The sequence below is a fragment of the Camellia sinensis genome, chromosome 2, assembly GCF_055761805.1.
Source record: "Camellia sinensis isolate YWXY chromosome 2, ASM5576180v1, whole genome shotgun sequence".
NCBI classification, from domain to species: Eukaryota; Viridiplantae; Streptophyta; class Magnoliopsida; order Ericales; family Theaceae; genus Camellia; species Camellia sinensis.
The window spans coordinates 39,317,430-39,341,759 of NC_138962.1; the positions used below are offsets into that span (position 1 = coordinate 39,317,430).

A 24,330-nucleotide genomic window follows, 5' to 3' on the forward strand; every position below is an offset into this window, starting at 1 on the left:
TATTCAACTCATGAATTGAGAAGCACATATTAAGGAGGTTGATCGAATACACATACAAGAGTATTATTCTTCGGTGGATTCTGAAGATTCAAGCGTAGAGTTTCAAAGGCATTTGATTTTGTACGTAGTCGTTAATTCAACAAGTGAAGTTGTGGATTCAACTTCAGGTGGATCAGTTCCGAAACGAAGGCTTGGTGAAAGAGTTACAGAAGATTTGAAGGCAAATTGACTGAGTTGGGTAATTTGTGTATTATCTTTGTAATCTTTCTTTCTTCAGTAGTGGATTGATTAGTGGCGTTTCGCCGTGATTTTTTATTACAATTGAAGGTTCTTCAATTGTGGTTTTTTCACGTAAAAATCGTTTGTGTCGATTTATTGTTTATTCATAAAACAACAATCTAAATCACTTTCGTAAGTGCTTGATGATTTAAATTGAGTGTTTTAAATATGGACTTTTCTTAAGTGTGCAACTTACACCTTACACTTACGTCTTTCTGTTTGCTATCCTGTTTTATGTTTACACCTTCCACTTACACCTTTTGTGTTGGTTGCATATGGTGTGCAACCTTAAGGGGTTGCACACCATAACAGCACCCTTTAAATATTTAGGAATTGAAATATTTTAAATCATGATCTAATCATGAATCACTTAGGATTTTCAATATGTATTATCTCATGTTGAGCTTAGCCTAGTATGAATAATTTTATCATCTCAAGTTTGACTTTAATGCTATATTTGATTGGGAAATTTAATAAATGATTTGGAAAAGAAAAGAGAAAATGTATATATGTGAAATGTGAATAAAATATACTTATATTTCACTTATTTTCACACATATTTTCTGTTTTATTTTCCAAATTCCTCCTCAAATCTTCCAATCAAACACAACGTAAGAAAACTTCAAAACTCTAAGCATGCTCACTTGACTTGGTATATATGGATGGACAATGAAAAAAAATTGGCCACTTCAATTTGGGCATTTACACACATGTTTGCGTTTTTTTTTTTTTTTTTTTTTGGGTAAATTACATTTTGTTCCCTTAAAGTTTCACCCATTTCTTACTTTGACTCTTTAAGTTTGATTTTTCTCACTTTGGCCCTTCATGTTTACAATCCTTCTCACTTTGGCTCTTCATGTTTGCAATTCTTTCCACTTTACTCTTAGACTAATTTCCATCCAAAAAACTAACAGAATTTGCCATATCATCAACACATCAGCTCCATATGTGATGTAAAAAATTCATTAAAGATGCAAAAAATGAAAAATATAAAAAAAAATTAGAATTTTTTTTTAGTCTTTAGTGAACCTTTTTTTTTCAAATTTGTTCATAAATATTATTACATTATAGATGCATCTAGATTAGATGCACCTAAAAAAATAAAAACGAATTTAACTAAAAAAAAAGTTCACTAAAGCCGGGAAAAAAAAAACGATAGTAAACTTTTCATTTCAGAATTGAAAATATAGGTATTTGAGTCAGTATATTTTCATTTTTTTTTTGTCTTTAATAAAGTTTTTTCTTTTTTTAGTTAAATTTGTTTTTATTTTTTTAGGTACATCTAATCTAGATGCATCTATAATGTAATAATGTTTATGAATAAATTTTAAAAAAAAAGTTCAGTAAAGACTTCAAAAAAATTCCAATTTCACTGTTTGGTTTCAATTTTCATAATTCACTCTTCAAAAAATTCTACTTTTTGTTTTTTGTAATTTTTTATTTTCACTGAATTTTTAAAAAAATTTAAGTAATTTTTTTAATTTTTAAACACCTAACATAAATACACTTAAAAAGTAAAATATTTGTGGAAAAAAATCACTAAATACTAAAAATATAAAAATTCAGTACATTTTTTGTATTTTTGCTTATTTATTAATTTTTTTAAATATTTTTTCACAAATATTTTACTATTTAGACAAATCTAAGTAATATGCATCTAAAAATTAAAAAATAATGCTTAAAATTTTAAAAATATTCACTAAAAACAAAAAAAAAATGATGAAAACCAAAAAAGTCAATTTTCAAAAAACTGAATTTAGAAAACTAAAACCAAACACACTAAATTTTTTTGTTTTCTACTTTTCATTTTTTGTATCTTTAGTGAATTTTTTTTGTCATACATCGAGCTAATGTGCTGGTGAGGTGACATATTCTATTAGTTTTTTTTATGGAAGTGAGTTTAGAAGTAAAGTGGGAAAGATTGCAAACATGATGAGTTAAAATGGAAAGGATTGCAAACATGTAGGGCCAAAGTGGAAAGAATCAAACTTAAGGGGTCAAAGTGGGAACGATAGCAAATATAAAGGACCAATGTAGAAAAAATCAAATTTAAAAGGCCAAAGTGAAAAATAAGTAAAACTTTAGGGAGGCAAAGTGTAACTTATCCTCTTTTTTTCTTTTTTTTTTTTCTTCCAGAATCTTCTAATTTATTGTGTAACTAAATAATAACAAACCAAACCAACCTTAAATCCCATCATTATATAACTAAATAATATAAAATTAAAATTAAAATTTTATAAATAGACGGGTTGAGCCAGCTTAGAATTCCCAATTCTAGGCCAGCTCAAAAAATAAAAAGGTTAAAATTCAGCTTGCAAATATGAAGGATTAAAGTGGGAAAAATCAAACTTAAAGGACCAAAGTGAGAAATGGGTAAAACTTTAGGAAGACAAAGTGGAATTTTTTTTTTTTTTTGCTTCAAAATCTTCTAATTTATTGTGTAACTAAATAATACCAAATCAAACCAAACCTTAAATCTCATCCTTGTATAACTAAATAATAGAAAATTAAAATTAAAATTCTATAAATAGACTAGTTGAGCCAGCTTAGAATTCCCAATTCAAGGCCAACTCAAAAAATAAAAGGGTGAAATAATTCAGCTCAGCTCAATCAAATATAATACATATTTTTTTTTCTTCAAAATATTAAAAGTAAAAAAATGATATAAGTCTTCTTTCTAAACCTATTTTCTAGATTCAATGATATGTAAGTGATATGATTGGTTGATAATTGGAGAAAATATAAGAAAATATTTTTTTTAATATCCTAATTGATTTTCACATTGCTGAATTTAGAAATTGGGTAAACTACAAACACACCACCTGAGATTTACTTAAATTACAAATTATTCTTTATGGTTTTAGAAATTACATTATGCCCCCTGAGGTTTCTAATTTCATAACAAATAGGTCATTTTATTAAGAAATCATCAAGTTAATTAACAGTTTTAATAATGTTAAAATTTTATTTCAATTAATAATTCAGATAATTTTATTATTGTATAGGTGAACAGTTAGAAATTTTATTTTTTCAATTAATTTTGTTAAATAAAAAATTCTAATAAGGAGATATTTATAATTTTCTACAAGAGACAATTCGTATTTTAAGCAAATCTTAAGAGATGTATTTATAATTTATCCTTAAAAATTATATTTAATTTTTAATCTTGAATAACGCTCTTAAAAATATTGGGACTTGATTGAACGGATGATGTGGAATTGGGCTTTAGCTATGCAGCCCAACCTCTTTGATAAGTCCAAGCCCATCTTTGAAAATCAATCTAACAAAAAAATAGAGACAATTTTTGCTAATGGGTAAGAAACTGATTTTATAAATATGAGAAGGATTACATTCAACTCCATAAATTGTAAAATTGAAGATAAGAATAAAAATAAAAATAATTGATGCTAGAAGTTGGAAGGGAAACCTAACTCAGAAAGGCCCAACAATTGCTAGCCATAGTTCCACGATTATCAATTAGTATATAAGCTAAGGCCAATTAACAAATCAATAAGGAAGAAAGAAATAAAGAACAAACTAAGAAAAGGTTGAGCTTTGATTCCAAACTAAAACACACTAACATAGTAGTTTATATTGATAGTAGAGATTTATTAAACATATATTACAAGAAGGTCCATGATCTATCAGTACTAAAGGAACATAGAAACATAATTACAAAACATTACAACTTGCAACTGCAATTGCACCATGCATGATACATATTATATATCACTTCATTTTATTTATATCTGTAATATTTACATTTCTTTATATATAAGTATATGTGTTTCTTGACCATAGTTGCTTTTGCTTAAGTTTAAATTTTGAGAATTTCTTTAATAATTAACGACGCCCGATGAATCATAGTTGCAATTGACAAACCACCAATCATTCTTGCACTGAACCTAGGTAGCCAAATTGAACTAAGTTATGCCAAGCCACTTGAGTATATAGTTTATACACTACCAATACATGAGTTGGAGTCGTAATCATGGTTAGGGTTCTTACTTACCCAAAGGTTAATCGCATTTGCCCTTGAGAAAGTACCCATGCCATTGGCAATGTTCTCCCTGTAGGGCCCACTAGAATGCACGAGGTTGTAATCACCCTTATTTATTTTTTTATCAGAATTTTTTTTATGTTTTATTTTTTATTTATTTACTTATATAAATTTTTTATTATTGATGAATGCTAAAGAAACATTGCATAACTAAAGTAAGTAATCAAACCAAATATATATATATATATATATATATATATGAAAGGAAAGTGCAAAAAGTATCACACTAAACAAATCCATCTCAATTAGGTGGGAATAGATGGATTTAATAGAATTTAAAGAATCTAAGTCGAATAACAAAAATTATCATCAAATAATGGAATGTAAGTTTAATAGATTAATAATCTCAAATCTATATTATAATCCATCCAATCAAACACGCTCATAGCTTACTGTTGGGTATACCTCCTTATTGGAGTATGGGATCCAATTGATTTATTAAAAGTATTTTAATTTGGTTTGGTTTGGGTATAATATATCTTATATATTATATCTGATTTTTGGAATCATAATAGGTATTTGATAGTCAATTTGATAGCAATTAGGGTTTGAATAAAAAAATCCTAGAATTAATAATATATAAATATTGTTTATGTGCTTCGGAGTGTAGCAGCAGCAGAAAATTCTTTTCGGTGAGAGTGCTTGGTGTATAACTCAATTTGGTGGGTCTCAATTGGTGTTGATTGTTGCCGTGAATTGACTTGGTCAAATTCAAGAATTTGTGTCTTTGGTTGCTACTCTGCTTTGAAGCGTTTGGTTCGGTGTTCGGTGTTGATTTGGGTTATTATTTTTGGTCTTCTACAACTCTGGTTTTGAAGACTTTGGTTCATCTATTTGATGAGGTCTTTCCTCTTATTTATTTGTGATTATTTGGAATTCACATAAGGGTGATTTTGTGAGACCATTCGTGTCTCGTTTGTAATCGTTTGGAAACTTTTTGGTTCATAGTGGAATTGGATTTCAATCCCGTGGGCGTACCTCACATTGAGGGAACCACGTAAAATTCTTGTGTTGCTTTGATTTAATTTTTCGTCATTAGTTTTTATTCCCATTAATTGATGTACTGGTGGGGAATCATATATTTTCCCTAACAACTGGTATCAGAGCTTACGGTTTATTTGGGTCTATTTATTTGTGTAAATCAATGGAGGGGAAAATGGGTCGTATGTCTAGCTTCAATGGAAGCAATTGGGTAATTAGTGGGTTCGTCTCATTCGGAAGCATTTGTTGTGAGAGGCCGAAGCAAAACAAAGGGAAGGAACAAGACTCCCCATGGTCGTGATCAAAGCCGTGAAAAATCAAAAGATGGTTCTTTTTCAAAGAAAGACATTGAGTGTTATTATTACTATGAGAAAGGGCATATGAAGCGAGAATGCCGAAAGCTCAAGAACAAGGAGAAAAGGCGTGACAAAAGTGTGGATAAGAAACAAAAAGACACATCAGCAGTTACTACTAATGGTGATTTCGTGGTCGTTTATGAAGATCATTGTATCAATTTTGTAGGCCAACAGAGCAATAGGGTGATTGATTCTGGTGCTTCTTTTCATGTGACTTCTCGAGTTGATTTCTTTACTACCTACACCAAAGGAGATTATGGTTCTATTCGACTGGGCAATGAAGGTTTGTCCTAGATTATTGGCATGGATGATGTTTGCTTGGAAACAAATTTGGGCTGCAAGTTGTTGTTTAAAGATGTGAGGTATGTTCCCGACATTCGCCTCAATTTGATCACTACCAGGAAGCTAGATGATGAAGGTTTCAACAACAAATTTGGTGATGGAATGTGGAAGCTCACAAAAGGTTCTTTGGTAGTGACTAAGTGCAAGAAGACTCATACACTTTATTCGATGCAAGGAAAAATTTGTAAAGGTGTTGTCAATGCACTTGAAAATCATACTTCTATCAAATTGTGGCACAAGCGGCTTGGGCACCTGAGTGAAAAGAGGCTGCAAGTTTGTTCAAGAAAAAGATTTTACCCGGTTTGAAAGGTACACATCTTAAAACTTGTGTTCATTGTTTGGCGGGTAAACAACATAGAGTTTCTTTTCATAAAAATGTTGCTTTTAGAAAAGAAAATGTTTTGGAGTTGATTCATTTGAATGTTTGTGGTCCTTTAAAAGTTAGAACACATAGTGATGCACTTTTATTTTATTACTTTCATTGATGATTATTCAAGAAAAGTTTGGGCTTTTATACTGAAAACTAAAGATGAAGTTATAGAAGTATTTAAGCATTTTCAGGCCATGGTTGAAAGAGAAACATGGCAGAAATTGAAGTGCATCCGATCAGATAATGGTGGTGAATACATTAGGCCATTTGATGAGTATTATCGCAGCCAAGGTATTCGGCACTAAAAGACAGTTAAGAAGACTCCTCAACAAAATGGCGTTGCCGAGAGGATGAATCGCACCATTGTGGAAAGAATAAGGTGTTTGCTTTCACAAGCTAAATTGCCAAGATCCTTTTGGGGTGAGGCAATGAGGACAACGGTTAACGTGATCACTTTGTCTTCTTCCTATCCTTTGAATGGTGATATTTAGATCGGCAAAGATGTGTCTTATGAGCACTTGAGAGTGTTCGGTTACCGAGCTTTTGTTCACATTCCAAAAGATGAGAGGTCCAAGCTTGATAGAAAGTCAAGACAATGTATTTTTCTTGGCTATGAGCGCAATGAATTTGGTTATAGATTGTGGGATCCGATCAACAAGAAAGTCATTCGAAGCCATGATGTTGTCTTTCTTGAAGACCAAACAATTGAAATCTTTGGCAAAGGTGATCAATTGGAGCAAAAAACTAGTGATCTCATTGACATGGATCAATCTCCTTCATCTGCAGTTGATGATGAAAATGAGGGAGATATGCAGTCACCTATTGAAGATATAGAGGATGATGCTAATCCTAATGAAGTTGAGCCAGAAATTGAGGAAGAGCATCCAACTCAAGAACCGCCACCACAACTTAAGTTGAGGAAATCTACAAGGGATTGACAACCGTTAAGATAGTATCCTCCCAATGAATTTGTATTGATATCCGATCAAGGGGAGCCTGATAGCTACCAAGAAGCAATTGAGCATGCAAAGAAAGATGATTAGAAAAAGGCCATGGAAGAGGAATTGAATTCCTTGCTTGAAAATCACACTTATGATTTAGTGAAGTTTCCTAAGGGTAGGAAAATTCTGAAAAATAAATGGATTTTCAAATTGAAGAATGATGGCAAGAATCTGATGTGCAAGGCACGTCTTGTTGTGAAAGGCTTTGGGCAAAAGAAATGTATTCACTTTGATGAGATTTTCTCGCCAGTTATGAAGATATCTTCTATTTGGGTTGTACTTGGCATGGCTGCAAGTATGAACTTTGAAGTTGAGCAACTTGATGTGAATACCGCATTTCTTCATGGTGACCATGAAGAAGAAATTTACATTGAGCAACCGGAAGGTTTTGTAGAGAAAAAGAAAGAAAATTTGTTTGCAAATTGAAGAAAAGTTTGTATGGCCTCAAGCAAACCTCGCGGTAATAGTACAAAAAGTTTGACTTTTTCATGATGAATAATGGTTTTTCTAAAACCACTTCCGATTATTGTGTGTTTGTGAAAGTTTTTTCAGATGGCAAATTTATTATTCTTTTGCTTTATGTTGATGACATGTTAATTGTGGGTCAAGATTCTACCATGATTAACAATTTAAAATTGGAGTTGAGCAAGTCTTTTGCTATGAAAGAGTTGGGGCCGGGAAAGCAAATACTTAGTATGAAAATTGTTCGTAATCGCAAAAAGGGACTGATTTGGTTGTCTTAATAAAGCTACATTGAGAAAGTTCTAGAGAGGTTCAACATGGATAAAATAAAGCCAATTGGTTGTCCACTTGCGAGTTACTTCAAGCTTAGTTCGAATCAATGTCCTACAAGTGAGAAAGACAAAGAAGAGATATTAAATATTCCTTATGCTTCAGCAGTTGGTTCTTTGATGTACGTCATGGTTTGTACAAGGCCGGATATTGCTTACGCTGTTGGTGTGGTGAGTCGTTTTCTCTCTAATCCGGTAAAAAACATTGGGCAGCAGTAAAATGGATTTTAAGATATTTTCGAGGGACTTCAAAGGTGTGTTTGTGTTTTGGAGATGGTAAATCGATGCTTGATGGGTTCACGGATTCTGACATGGCCGGTGATGTTGATTCTAGGAAATCTACTTCGGGGCATTTGATGACTTTTGCAGGGGAAGTTGTGGCATGGCAATCTAAATTACAAAAATGTGTTGCTCTCTCAACTACAGAAACTGAATTTATTGCCATTACGGAAGCTTTCAAAGAAGAGTTATGGTTGAATTTTTTTTTTGCAAGAGTTGGATTTGAAGCAAGAAAAGTATGTGCTTTATTGTGATAGTCAAAGTGCTATTCATTTGAGTAAAAATTCTACTTTTCATTCGAGATCGAAACACATTGATGTGAGATACTATTGGATTCGTGATGTGTTAGATTCGAATTTGTTGCAACTTGAAAAGGTTCATACAGATGATAATATTTCGGATATGTTGACTAAAACTTTGTCGAGGGGCAAACATCTAAAATGTCAAACTTTCGTGGGTATGGTTGATATCTCCACCTAAGTCGGTAGGGAGAGAATTGTTGGGTATACCTCCTTATTGGAGTATGGGACCCAATTGGTTTATTAAAAATATTTTAATTTGGTTTGGTTTGAGTATAATATATTTTATATATTATATTTGATTTTTAGAATCCTAATAGGTATTTGATTGTCAATTTGATAGCAGTTAGTGTTTGAATAAAAAAAACTCTAGAATTAACAATATATAAATATTGTTTATGTGCTCCGGAGTGTAGCGAAAATTCTTTTCGGTGAGAGTGCTTGGTGTATAACTCAATTTGGTGGGTTTCAGTTGGTGTTGATTGTTGCCATGAATTTGACCTGGCCAAATTCAAGAATTTGTGTCTTTTGGCTGGTACTCTGCTTTGAAGCGTTTGATTTGATGTTGATTTGGGTTATTATTATGCGTATTTCACAACTCTGGTTTCGAAAACTTTAGTTCATATATTTGATAAGGTCTTTCCTGTTGTTTATTTGTGATTATTTAGAATTCACCTAATAGTGATTTTGTGAGATCATTCGTATCTCGTTTGTAATCGTTTGGAAACTTTTGGATTGATAGTGGAATTGAATTTTGATTTCATGGACGTACCTCACATTAAGGGAATCACGCAAAATTCTTGTGTTAATTTTGATTTAATATTTTCACATTAATTTTTATTCCCATTAATTAATTTATTAGTAGAAAATCATATATTTTTCCTCACACAAACTATTTATCAGTTCTGACAATGATTTTCCAAAAAAAGAACAAAGTCAAAAAGGGAAGGGGCAAAAAAAAAAGAAAAAAGGTAAATTGTAAAACTTCTTAATTGAATTAACAAATGACCAGAAAGTCTTTCGGTAAATTTTTCCACAGAGACTTGAAATTATTGGTTACCATTCATTTTTGTCAGGGTAATAATAATGTATCATCCTTGTCAAATAATACAGGCACAAGAATAATTAGGGTTGGTTTAAAAGGTGATTTTTTTTTTATTTTGTTTTATAGTTTTTTTAGTTTTTTATCAAAAACAAAAAATGTAAAAACGTAGAAATGAATTTTTAAATTTTTTTTTTTGATTTTATGACTTTTTAATTATCAATCTATTGTCAAATGAAGGCTTAATGAAAAAAAATAAAAATAAAAATAAAATAAAATATAATAAAAATTAATGTCAAGTAGCCAACAGGGTAATTAAAGAATAATATAAATAAACCTAATAGGTTGAGATCGGAAATGATTTAGTTGATGAGATATTTTTTTTATTATAATATCCGAGTTTGAGTCTGACGGATCCAATTTCTCTATATCTTAATCTTTCCGCTCCAATTTAGCTTGTGCACCGGTATTAAATTATCATGTAGTTAGCTCATGACATGAAAGCACACCATCAGAGGTAAATGATTTATACTTCATGGGTTGGCGTAAATAAAAAGTTAATATTTTTTTATTTTTTAAAATTTTTATGTGATTAAAAAAATTAATGTGTTTAAGAATAAAATTTTTTAATTGAATTTGTTATACATAATCCAATTTTTTTATCTCATTTTCTCACTCCAAGACACAACGAAATCGGTCCACATCAACAAAAACATATGAGACTTCACTTTTGTCTTTAAGGTAAGAAAAAGAGGTAAAAAAATAGAATTATATGTAGCATTTTTCTTTTTAATTGTATTAAAAATCATGGTTTACTGAAATGTTTGACAATTTTTTGGTGATTTTTTAACTTTAATAATTTTTAATTTTTTTTTTGACTTCTTAATTATTTTAATAATAATTAAAAAAATTGAATTACCAAACAGGGCCTCTTTTTTGTCACGTTAGCAGAAGACTTTCTTGGTCATGGGTTGGCCGTAGATAAATATCTGGTTTTGTTTTTTTAATTTTTTCCCCACCTAAAGTCGTCATCGTCAACTATGGAAATTAACAACTTTTTACAAAGACTGCTAAAAAATTTCAATAACATGACAAATTGAAAATTATGAAATTATAAGTTCTCTTCAACTGAAGAAAAATCAGACAAAGAGACCAAAGCATAAAGCCTCACCCCCCCCCCCCCCCCCCCCCCCCCCCCAAAAAAAAAAAAAAGAACATAAATTTAACTCACAAACATATACCTTGCCATCTTAACAATTTGTTTTATTTTTTTGCTAATCATTTGTAAACTTAATGATACTTATATGCAACTAATATATATAATTAGTTGCTTGAACATTAACAAAAACATTGATCTTTAGTAAGGACGCTCTCCAATATAGTTGCCTGGGGGATCATAATTGCAAGAAACAAGCCACCATCCATTCTTGCATAGAACTCTAGCGCACCCAAGATGGATTGACTTTCGCCACACCACCTGAGTATAATGTCCGCAATCTTGTCCCCCAACACATGTGTTGGACTTGTAGTCATAGTAAGGCTTCTCTCCAACCCAAAGACTCACTGCATTGGCACCTGTAAATGAACCTGTGCCCTTGGCAAGATTCTCCCCGTAAGGTCCGTTTGAGTGGATGAGATTGCAATCGCCAATCCTCGAATTAGCATAGTTTTGTGCATAGGCAGCTACAGTATTATTCCATGTCAAAGGCCCAACACCCACTTGGGCACGAGCTGCATTTTGGCCATTAAGGTAATCTTGTGGTGAGTTTTGGGCATGGGAGGGATGAACCAAGGCTATGAGACATACAAAAGCTAACGAAATATCACTCAACACCATCTTGCCTTCTTCTTTTTTTTTTTTTTTGTCTATAACACAAAGTGTTTCCAATGAGGCTTGTTTCATGTGATATTTGTAGGCAAATTACATCACAAGGGATTTTTAACACAAAGTTCTACATGTAACTTGTATTATATTAAGGCCAAGTTTGACATATTGCAAAAAAGTTAAAAAGCCAAAAAGTTATTCAAAAAATTAAAAAGTTAACACTATTCACCAAAAGTCAACAATTACAGCTGCACAACTTCCAATCCTAATTTTTCCTTATAAATTAATTTTTATAATTTTTTATTACACATTTTTTCATAAAAAGTCAAAAAGTTAACCCAAACATCCATATTTTCTTCCTCAATTTTTTAGTCCAAAAAGACAAAAAGTACACTTATTTACCCCAAAATTTTGGTAGAGCAATGCAAAAGGTAAAAAATTCAATTTTTTCAAATGTAACACTAAAAATGGTAACAAAATTTGACAATACTCACTCATTTGGAAATTTCAATCAAAATAACCTAGTGTGAATTTTTGTATAAGTGTGAAATTTCAAATGTAAATATTCGCATTTAAGACTGTGAAAAAAAGAAAAGAAGCTATAAGTATGAAATTTCACATTTTCATTCAATAAAATTATTAAAACACCATGACATATAATAAAGAATAAAGATTGAGACCCCCTTTCCCCCACCCCTTTCTTTTTTGATTGGTCACTTTTTTTTTTTCTTTTTTTTCTTCTCCTCCAATCACCACCCGCCACGTGTGTGTGGGGAGTGGTGGGGGTTGAAATTTGAGGGGGTCTAAATCACTGTATAATAAAATATAATAAACATAATACCATGAAAGTCTCCACAAAAAAGGAAAGGTATCATTTATCTCCACCAAAAAGGAAACGTTATAATACATAATTAAAACAATATGACATATAATAAAATATAATTAACATATAAAAATGTGAAATTTCATATAAAAATGTCAAACATGCTCGAGCATGTTTGATTGGAAGGATTAAAGCATGGGATTAGGATTATTAATCCGTGGGCCCAATCATCCTATGTTTGTTTTGACATTTTGGTTTAGGACTATTAATCCAATGGATAATTAATCCAACAAATTTGTAGGATTATTAGTAATGGGGTAGGGGTGGGATAGTTAATACCACACTAATTTGATTGGATTATTAATACCTCACTATAAGTATTGTGAATCAAACATGGCCTCTCCATGAAAAAGGAAATGTATCATTTATCTCCACCAAAAAGGAAACGTTATAATACATAATTAAAACACTATGACATATAATAAAATATAATTAACATATAATAATATAATACCATGTAAGTCTCCATGAAAAAGGAAAGGTATCATTTATCTCCACCAAAAAGGAAATGTTTATAATAATACATATATAACACCAATGTTAAAAATACAGAAAATTAAATATAGAATGGACACAGATATCTCACAAAGGTAGGTCTCATATGTGAATCCCGGAAAATGTTTGGTAGCTCAAATTTTTGTGGCTCAAATGGCTCAAATCTGTCAAAACGACGTCGTTTTACACTCAAAATCTGTCAAAACGACGTCGTTTTGACAGATTTGAGCCATTTGAGCCACAAAAATTTGAGCTACCTAGCATTGTCGGTGAATCCCACATCATGTGGGCCCCATCCATTATATAATGGGAAATATAATATCAATAGAGTTTTAGAAAAATAATTACAAATTAAAAAGAAACTTTATACATATTAATAATTAAAATTATAAATTTTTTCATGTATATGTATATGTATATGTATTTTATTTTATTTTTGTTTCTGACACCATTGAGGTGTAATAACCCTTATATAAATGTACCATATGGTATAAATATTATGCAAATTTCAACAACAAAAAAAGGAAACATTCATGCCTATAATAAACATAATGATATACATATCATTTAAATCAATGGTAAAAAAGCCATTAAATTGTAATAAAATTTTGAAAGAAAATTTTAATTCGTAGCATTCTACATAAGTGGAATTACACGTGTTAATAGATTTTTCATGAAATTTGTCATAAAATAAAATTATACAGTAGGACTTTTCACTAATTTCCTAATTGGCACCTTTACTTGTATTAAAAGATGATTTCTTTATTTTTATTTTTTTTCATGCCCCTAAATCTAGTTTGTATTATAAGAATAAAAAAAAAAACAGCCGGAGGATTTGTCTGTGACAAAGAAAAAATTTGTAAAATTTTCAAATGCAGAAGGTTGTCACAACATTATTCGAAAAATTCATCAAAATCAGATTGGTTCGTTTTGTTAGTCCATGCGCATAGATCAAATTGATTAATAATATTAGCTATATGATTTTATCATGTTTATCATTAAAAAATTAAATTAGTCTTATTTCGAAATTACACTGATTGTTATTGTTTTTAAACATTTAAATTGTCCTTTTTTAAATTGGAACCTGCATGCAGCGCACCGTGGGCTTGAATTGAAATTTATTTGTACTTTTTTAGATGAATCACTGAATCGAAACATTAAAACATGATTTGCGATGGACCCGTGGTCCAACCCTTACATTTATTGAGTACTTGAGGGATTATTGTTTTACATCATGTCACAAAGTAATTAATAAATAAATAAATAAATAAATTCTACAATATTAAAAGTGAATGGTTAGGGTTGTCATATTATTCAAAAGAGTTAAGTTTTAAATTTCATCAATGTCATCGCTCTCTATAGTCAAGTACCTACATTGTAGAATGAAATGAGAAGTCACCGGTTCAGTGTGCTAAGGGTTTTATGGGGCATTTTTTTATAGGTTCATTATGTAAAAGTTTAATTGATTAAGTTTTACAAAAATAAATAAATAGATTTAAAGTGGACTAATGGTTTTATGGGACAATTTTTTTATAGGTTCATTATGTAAAAGTTTAATAGATTAAGTTTTACAAAAATAAATAAATAAATTTAACATATTAAGTTTTACTTATTATTCCTTGATTGAAATTCTATTATCTTGTTAAAACGTGATATGTGTATAAACACAAGTTAAATAAAGTACCAGGCAAATAATTTTTATTTTGTTTTAAAATTTTATTTCTATGAATTTCGTTTTACATAGCCATTTTTCAGTATATCTAGATTTTTGGATCCTATTCAATGAAATTTATCAAACAACATTCATATTAAATATAAAATTTTGAAAAAAAAAATGAAAAATTCTCAATTACATAAATTCACACAGTTTATATAAAAAAAAATTATGAAACTTTACTTTCTCTACAAAAAGTGTGAAATTTCCATAGTTTCTTTGCAAAAACAATGAAATTTTGCAATATTTCACTAATAATTTAATAAAATTTTGCAGTTTTATAGATGTTTTTGTAGTACATAATATTGTTGTAATATTAATTTAACACCAAAATCATAAAGCAAACATGCAAGTTCTTCATAGCAAGAAACAACAGACTACACATATCAGAAAAACCCATGTCCATAGCCAAGGGTATATCCATGTGGAGTCATGGACAGACCTAGCCCAGAAACCTTAACATCATGAGGACCACCTCCAACATGCCCTCCCATGGAACTTGACCCAGCTGCAAAAAACCTCGAAGGGTTTGATTCCTCCATCTGAATCTTCTCGCCTTGCTTCACAACATTCTTCTTTAGATCCTCCATTGCCACCTTCAATTGCTCGAGTTGTTGAAGTCCAAGCTCACTAACCGGTGCTTCCCACCAACACTTGTCTCGGCTATCTTTCCTCATCTTGTTAAGCTCTTCGCCTTTTTTCTTCTCCGCTTCCAACGTATCAAGTGCTTCAGTAAGGTGCAAGTTAAGCTCACGAACATTTGCGTTGCGGTGAGCCTCGACAAGTTGGAGTGAACCTGAATTGGGTTGAGTGTTTCGAGAGAGAAAGCGATCTACAATGGTGTCAACACAAGGGTGGCCAAAAGAGAAGGCCTTTTTGGCAGGAGAAAAGACGATGATGGCAAGTTCAGCGCCACAAAGGGTGCAAAGTTCGCTTGCCTTCTTGAATAGCCCAGAACGACGCTTTGAAAAGGTGACAAGTCGGTTGCTTTCTTTTGACATTCTTGTTATCTCGATCTTCTGACGACCTTTGCTCTTTCTCGCCATGGCTGCAACCGATGACACACAAAAAAAATTATTAGAGAAATAAGGAATTGAAATGGTGATTATCTAATGAGAGAAACGTATGAGTATATATAGGGTGTGTTTCCATATATAGTTTGAATTTACTCTCAAAACTTGTTGAAAATTTGCTTCCTTTTAGGTTTTAATACTATATTTTGCATGTCATTTAATTTAATTACATATTTTGGGGCAAGTTAATGTCACAAAATTTCTATATCCTTCTTTTCTCGTACGTTGACAGCTATCCAATGTGATATAAATCTCAAAACAAAAACGAATGTTGGAATTTAAAAGCATATTTAGAACAGAAAGACAAAGAAAGCATGTAATTTTGTTCTCTCTCAAAATTAGATAGTATTTGGAGCCTCAATAGAGTGTAGTGTATTCTAAGCTAAATGGTGGCATAGATTATCAAATTATTCAATTTTTTTCCCCCCTTGAAATGTAATCAATCATAATACTTGAATGTTTATTCATAGTCTAGCTATGTAATTTTCACTATTGTAATATAAATTTATTTACAAATTAATAATATTGTTACGTTATACATTTGTTATACCCAATATATACTCGTATTTATGGTCATAAATTGCCAAATGGAATGTGATACAAAAGATGGTGAAGTAATAGGAGGAAACAAATCAAACCATGTCAAGTCCATATGTATTATGTTAAGTCTCATATATTTTATAAACCCCAAAATTTTGGTAGAGCTCTGCAAAAGGTTAAAAATTAAATTTTTTCAAATGTAACACTAAAAATGGTAACAAAATTTGACAATACTCACTCATTTGGAAATTTCAATCAAAAGAACCTAGTGTGAATTTTTGTAAAGTGTGAAATTTTAAATGTAAATATTCACATTTAAGACTATGGAAAAAAAAATGCTATAAGTATGAAATTCCACTTTTTCATTCAATAAAATTATTAAAACACGATGACAGATAATAAAATATAATTAGCATAATAATATAATACCATGAAAGTCTCCATGAAAAAGGAAAGGTATCATTTATGTCCACCAAAAAGGAAACGTTTATAATAATACATATATAACACCAATGCTAAAAATACAAAAAATTAAAAATAAAATGAACACAGATATTTCACAAAGGTGGATTTCATATTTCACAAAGGTGGATTTCATATGCGAATCCCACATTATGTGGGCCCCATCCATTATATAATGGGAAATATAATATCAACATAGTTTTAAAAAATAATTACAAATTAATGAGAAACTTTATACATATTAATAATTAAAATTATAAACTTTTTCATGTATATGTTTTTTTTTTTTTTTTTTTTTTTTTTTTTTTTTTTTTGTTGTCTTCTGACACCATTGAGGTGTAATAACCCTTATATAAATGTACCATATGACATAAATATTATGCAAATTTCAACAACAAAAAAAAGGAAACATTCATGCCTACATTCATGCCCACAATAAACATAATGATATACATATCATTTAAATCAATAGTAAAAAAGCCATTAAATTGTAATAAATTTTGAAAGAAAATTTTAAGTCGTGGCATTCTATATAAGTGGAATTACACGTGTTAATAGATTTTTCATAAAATTTGTCATAAAATAAAATTATACAGTAGGACTTTTCATAATTTCCTAATTGGCACCTTTACTTGTATTAAAATAGTTTTTTTTTTTTTTTCATGCCCCTTGTAAAAAAACAAATTGATGTATATTATTGATTTGTATTACAAGATTGTTCTGTATATTGATTGATATCTTGTTGTTGTGTATTACATAAGGAGAAACTTACTCTTCTTTATAGAAGAGTGTACAGAGGTTGGACCGAAAGCAAAGACATCATGATCAGCTAGGACACACTTTACAGCTAATAACAACATAGAATACACTAACAATATAATGCACTAACATATTTTAACAGCCCCCCTCAAACTCAAGGAGGATAGGTACTAACCAACTTGAGTTTGGAGAGAGTAACAAAACAGAAAAATAAATTGATAAATAAAAAAATGGATAGGAGACACGGTATGGTCGTGTCAGACCGTTGTAGGAGACACTTTATAGGGTCATGTCGGACCGGTGTAGAAGGACAGTTTACAAGGTCATGCCGGACCGATGTAGCAGGACAGTTTACGAGGTCATGCTGGACCGATGTAGCAGACACTGTGTGGTCGTGTCAGACCGATGTAGAAGACAGTTTACGGGGTCATGTCGGACCGTTGTAGAAGACAGTTTACGGGGTCATGTCGGACCGATGTAGAAGCTGACCGGAATCAATGTCGGGACAGTTTATGGGGTCATGCCGGACCGTTGTAGAAGCTGACCGGAATCAATGTCGGGACAGTTTACGGGGTCATGCCGGACCGTTGTAGAAGCTGACCGGAATCAATGTCGGGACAGTTTACGGGGTCATGCCGGACCGCTGTAGAAGAGGTTGTGGTGATGCACAGTGCGCCATGAGCGACTTATACATGATACTGTGTATAACCCCCCCTCAAACTCAAATAGGTGTGAAGATAAAAACCTATTTGAGGTTGAAAAGGGATTGATAAAGCTGACCGGTGTAGAAGACACTGTATGAGTGTGTATATAGGCTGCCCAAAAGATATACATGGATGTAGATATCGAGCTCTCAAAAGTCGTGCCCTCAAAAGGTGTGCCCGCACCCTCAAAAGGCGTGTCATCAAAAGGCGTGCCCGATTCATCAAAAGGCGTGCCATGAAAAGGCGTGCCAGGTTGTCGGCGTCAAGAGGCGCGCGATGCGCGTGGCTACCTCGGCTATTTAACCAAGACGGAGCTGAGGCCGAGGCAGAGGCTGAGACAAGAAACTGAGAGAAACCTCTGAAAAATTTTGCGTTGTGCTGAGAGAGAGAGGCTATAACACAGTTGTGCTGAGAGAGAGAGTCTGTAACACTCTGTTGCGAGAGAAAATGGCTTCGTCGTCCCGTGGTCTGCTTACTCTCTTTCCCGACCTCAACGAGTCCACAAGAGAGATAACAGGTGCGGTGTCCCGTGAACCTCAACCAAACACCACTGAGTTTGCTCCGTTGAACTTTCCGATGCAGTCGGTGGAGCAAAAAATGGCAGTGCAAACGGATGTGGAGGCTAATCAGTATACTTTGAAGGCATGTGTGGAGTCCATGACGGCGGTCACAAACTTGTCGCACCGGCTGCAGAGTAGGACAAATGAGGTGCAGCAGTTAAACTCCCAGCTGGCTCTGCTCCAACGCATGTATAAGGATGCGCGAGCAGAGATAAGCGTGCTAAGGGCAGAAAACAAGGAGCTGAAGCGGAAGGCCACCGTGATGTTCCGATTTGGAGGGCCGCCAGATGCTGCAGTGGAGGAGTATGGGGGAGTAAACGTGCTCGGTGGACGAGGAAGCACTGAGGCAACACCGTCAAGGGCCGCCCAGGACGGAGGCAAGAAGAAGAGACCGGCGGCAGAGTAGAGAAGAAAAATACCACTGTTCCGATGTGTGTTGGTTTTTTTTTTTTTTTTTTTTTTTTTGGTTGTGTTTTTTTTTGTTGTGTTTTTTTTTTTTTTTTTTTTGTTGGTGTAAAATGGTGATCGGGGTGAATCCCTGAGATGAATAAAATATGATTTGTCGTGCAAATGTGTAAATGGTTATGGGTTGTTTTTTTTTTTTTTTTTTTTTTGTAAAAAAAAAAAAAAAAAAAAAAGAGAAAATAAAATAAAAGAAAGTGAGAATGGACGATGCCAGCCATTAGAGTAATAAAATATGAAATAGTCAGGGATTTGGTAAAACCAGCACATGGTTTGTGGGGTTGGTTGTTCAAAAAGATGGGTTTAAAAAAAAAAGAAAGGGAGGTGGTGGAAATAAAAAATAAAATAAATGAGGAATTGGGAAAACCAGCACATGGTTTGTTGGGTTGGTTGTTCAAAAAAAAAAAAAATGTTTTTTTATCATAAGTGGGTTGATTAAAAAAAAAATGTTTTTATCATAAAGTGCATGTGGAGTGGATCAGTGGTTTCCGAGAGGGAGAGACATCAGGTTGATCCTTCGACAGAATAAGCTTTAAAGCCGGATGAACATTAAGGTCCCCCATCACCAGCTTCTGGCCCACGTCCAACTCGCTCAGATCCACCTTCAACAAAGCATGAGATGGGGCCCTTATGAAGGTCACATTGAGTACTGCATCTGTATCCGCATGCAGATGAATCTTTCGAGGCAACACTCGAACCTTTTCAATGATCTCATCGGACTCGAAATCAGACCGAACCTCAAGATCGAAGAGTCTAGAGAGAAAGAACGATCTTCCTAGATGGTTTACGAGCTTCTTGATCTGATTGGGCAAGCCTTCGAGGTATGTAAGTGAGAGTTCGGGTTCTTGAATCAGCGCCGCCGCCGATGAGGGGCTGAAGTACCGGCGGTGGAGGGTTCTGGCGAGGAGTTGGCGGTAGACCCACATTGGTTGAAGATGGAGTGATCGTGATTGAAGTGGAACTAGGTGTCACGGCCTCTGTCATCCTCGAGTTGTCTGTCACCGCCATCATCATCAACGACCCCATTGTTGCTGGACCAGAAGGTAATGTTGAGGACTTCGTGGAGGCCATAGACGATTTTAGCCTCGGGTTGCTGCCCCTGCGAGTGGTCCATGATTGTGCCGTCACCACGGTGGCCTTCTCTTGCAGCGAGAGAGAGAGGTTGCCCTGTGTGATGTGTGTCCAACTGTTGGTCAGATTGAAGGAACGACATCGATGGGTTAAGGTTGACAGTGGTGACAACAGTGAGAAGAGGAGCGTGGTGGCGGGTTGTTGTTGTTGGAAGCCGAATGGGATGAGGTGAATTGTTCACCGATGAGCGTCCATTGGACTGAGGCTGCGGCGGAGAATCTGTCATGAAAGAAGAAATTAAGAAAATTTGGGTTTGTCCGGCGGGCGGCCAAGGCGAGGTTGCCGCCCGCCGGTGAAGCGGAATTACTAAGTTGTTAACCTAGCTCTGATACCATGTAAAAAAACAAATTGATGTATATTATTGATTTGTATTACAAGATTGTTCTGTATATTGATTGATATCTTGTTGTTGTGTATTACATAAGGAGAAACTTACTCTTCTTTATAGAAGAGTGTACAGAGGTTGGACCGAAAGCAAAGACATCATGATCAGCTAGGACACACTTTACAGCTAATAACAACATAGAATACACTAACAATATAATGCACTAACATATTTTAACAGCCCCCCTCAAACTCAAGGAGGATAGGTACTAACCAACTTGAGTTTGGAGAGAGTAACAAAACAGAAAAATAAATTGATAAATAAAAAAATGGTTTATTAATGATAAACAAAATTTGGGTGATGACAATATGAATGAAATGTCCTGAAATTGGAGCATGCGGGCCTAAACTTCGACTCCTACATAAGTGCGGTGGGATTCCCTGTAAATATGCTGTAGGTGCTAAGGGGCAATATTTCCTGGCGGATATATTGGAGTAGCCTATCTGCATATCCATTTTTTGAATAAAAAAAAAAAAAGTGAATGTCCTGAAATTTATTTCATCACAACTATTTTATTTTTTATTTTTTGTTGCAAATCTCCTTTTTAGCTTCCAAATTTTTTTGTCGCCAAAAAAAGAAAAAAAAATCACAATAATTACAGGAAGACGTTCATGCACATACAAAATTTGTACAAGTGCTATAACATTTCAATAAAAGGACATATTTATGAAATTATAAGCTTTCTTTAACAAAAGAAAAATCAAACAACAAAAGAGAAGAAAGCACAGAGCCAAAATTACACTTATTTTAACTCAAAACCATGACATAGGAACATACCTCCCCATATTAGTTTTATTTTTGTGCTGATCATTTATAAGCTTATCTATAAATGTATGCTAGTAATATATATATATATATATATATATATATAAATAGCACAAATCTCTAATAAGGATGTCGTCCAATGTAGTTGCCTGGGGATCATAATTGCAGATCACAAGCCACCAACCGTTGTTGGTACACTGAACCTTAGCGCACCCAAAACAGATTGAGTTTTTCCATGCCACCTGGGTATAATGCAAGCATTGTTGTCCCTCAACGCATGAGTTGGAGTCGTAATCATAGTAAGGCTTCTCTCCTACTCAAAGGTTCACTCTGTCAGTGCTTATAAATGAACCGCTGCCCTCAGCAAGATTCTCTCCATAAGGTCCACCGGAGTGGATGAGATTGCAATCACCCATCCTTGAAATAGCATAGCTGTGTGCATAGGCGGCAACGTTGTTGTCCCATGTCATAGGTCCAACACCCACTTGGGCACCAGCTGCATTGTGGGCATTGAGGTAGTCTTGTGGTGAGTCTAAGCTAATGATACATAACAAAGCTAATGAAAACTCCATCTTCGCTTTTGGTTCTATAATACAAAGATTTCACAAGTAATTGACGTGAAATGAGGCTTGATTGAGGGGATATTTATAGGAAAATTCCATGGACAATTTAACTTTGAATAGTATGTGTAAAAGAGAAACCATTGGTTAGTTTAACCCTATAGTCACCCAAACTTCCCCCTTGGACAGAAACCTTCAACTTCGGATAATTTTTGAAAACTTTAGGGGAAATTAAAAATTAAAATAAATAAATAAATCAGAGTTTGATCTTGTAACAAAATTAATTTTGAGTTTTTAATTTTTTTTCAATTAAACCATGAAATTTTTATTTGTTTTTAATCTGAACCATTTACCTAATTTCGTTATGAAAAATTGATAGAAAAAAATAATATTTTAGTCATTAAATTGAGTTTAATGACTAAAATACTATTTTTCGACGATTTTAGTTAACAAAAATAGGTAAGTTATTTATATTAAAAATAAATCAAAATATTAGATTTTAAATTGACAAATTAAAAAATTCAGGATTTATCATGACTGGATTTAATCTCAATCTTTTATTAAATTTTTTTTTATTGACTATTCTGTGATTCATTTTAATCTTCTAATATTATTGATCTTTTTGCCTTAATAACACGTTTAATTGGATATGAGAGAATCCAAATCTGAGACATCCAAAATATAAATTACATATAAATATTATTGAACTTTTTACATTTAAAATTGAATATGCAACGCAATGCACAGTAAAACAAACTTTAATTATTCAGGAGAATTAATTTTCAGTTGTACATTTACAAAAATATTATAAATACATAAAAAAATATATTATTAATATTTATAAAATTTATTATTAATTTATAACTTGCTTTTAAAATTTGGACTGATTTTTTATTTTTTTGAATTATTTCCGCTGTGATACGAAGGGACCGGCATTAACGGTCACAAATTTTGAAGACTGTTTGACCGCTAAAATCAATGGAGGCACATGCTCCCTTGACGGTACTGTTTGGAGACGTGTGATACCCGTCACCAGTTTTATTTTAATGATTACATTTATTTATTTTGTAATTATTTTGTGTACAAATTATGAGTTTTGTTAAATAAATGACGATAATTAACCCCACTAACATAGAATTAACAAAGACAATTAATATATCATGCTAAATAAAAATTTTCTTTTAATAAGACTAAACTATCCTTTTTGTATTTTCTTTCATTTTACTTTTAATTATTTTCTTCTGTACTCTCACTCCGTGCCCCTTTTTTTATTCTTCTTAAATTATGGGACCTATATATATTAAACTACTTCAAAAATTAGATTAATTAATTTTTTTTATACATCTTTAAAAGGATACCATATTTTTATGTGTAACTTTTTTTTACCATATGTAATTTTTATACTATATATGTGTACGGTTTTTACCTCTATTTTTTTGTACTCTTTTTTTTTAATCATAATATTTTGTAATTAATATCATATCAACCAAATGGTTCATAAAATAAAAATTAATTAACATTTTTTAAATTTTTTATAATAATGGGATTCAAAATATTTCATAATAAAAGGTAAAAATGTTAAAAATAAAACCAAAATACCGTTTTAATCTATTTTTAAAATGCATTGAAACTTTTTTTAATGTCTGTTTAATTGAATAAAAGGAATCTGTACATTTTTTTAAAAGAACCACATAATAATAAATATTACAACACTTTGTGGGGTTAGTTACATAATTTTGTGGTCAAAGTTGCAAACAATCAAAATGCACCACTAAAGTGAAAGTTGTGAATCATAATGGTTATATTATGAATAGTGTGATAAAAATGTTACGAAACATTAGTAATTAAAAATATTATGAACCATTTTTGCTGATAATATTACATGTTATGATATTTATCACGAAATATTATGATACAAAAAAAACGAGCACAAAAAAAAAAAAAAAAAATTGAGGTAAAAAAATTACATATATAATATAAAAATTACATATGGTAAAAAAAGTTACATACAAAATTACATATGGTATCCTTTTAAAGATGTATAAAAAAAATTAAATTAATCTAATTTTTGAAATAGTTGATTATGTATAGGTCTCATAATTTAACCCGAGGAGGAGGGAGGAGGGAGGAGGGAGGAGGGGGGGGTACATAAAAAATAACTAGGTAAATTAAGAGTAAAATGAAAGAAAATGTTTTGTCTTATTAAAAGAAA

General features: G+C 32.2%; 3 protein-coding genes across 3 annotated transcripts; all 3 read right to left on the bottom strand.

Annotated features, from left to right (window-relative positions):
• Positions 1-11,157: 11,157 nt before the first annotated feature.
• LOC114301939 (pathogenesis-related leaf protein 4-like) lies at positions 11,158-11,748 on the bottom strand. Its single transcript, XM_028246905.2, has one exon. It carries the CDS (start codon positions 11,701-11,703, stop codon positions 11,158-11,160), a length of 546 nt encoding a protein of 181 aa, XP_028102706.2. The 5' UTR covers positions 11,704-11,748.
• A 3,332-nt stretch (positions 11,749-15,080) lies between these two features.
• Positions 15,081-15,813, bottom strand: LOC114301933 (agamous-like MADS-box protein AGL62). The gene has a single exon (XM_028246892.2). It carries the CDS (start codon positions 15,761-15,763, stop codon positions 15,104-15,106), a length of 660 nt encoding a protein of 219 aa, XP_028102693.1. The 5' UTR covers positions 15,764-15,813; the 3' UTR covers positions 15,081-15,103.
• Positions 15,814-19,732: 3,919 nt separating this feature from the next.
• On the bottom strand, positions 19,733-20,203 carry LOC114262202 (uncharacterized). The gene has a single exon (XM_028202554.2). It carries the CDS (start codon positions 20,201-20,203, stop codon positions 19,733-19,735), a length of 471 nt encoding a protein of 156 aa, XP_028058355.2.
• Between the last annotated feature and the right edge of the window lie 4,127 nt (positions 20,204-24,330).

Bases quoted from the DNA above. Each gene is read 5' to 3' on its own strand.
- LOC114301939 (XM_028246905.2), bottom strand. From the start codon at position 11,703: ATGAAACAAGCCTCATTGGAAACACTTTGTGTTATAGACAAAAAAAAA.
- LOC114301933 (XM_028246892.2), bottom strand. From the start codon at position 15,763: ATGGCGAGAAAGAGCAAAGGTCGTCAGAAGATCGAGATAACAAGAATG.
- LOC114262202 (XM_028202554.2), bottom strand. From the start codon at position 20,203: ATGTGGGTCTACCGCCAACTCCTCGCCAGAACCCTCCACCGCCGGTAC.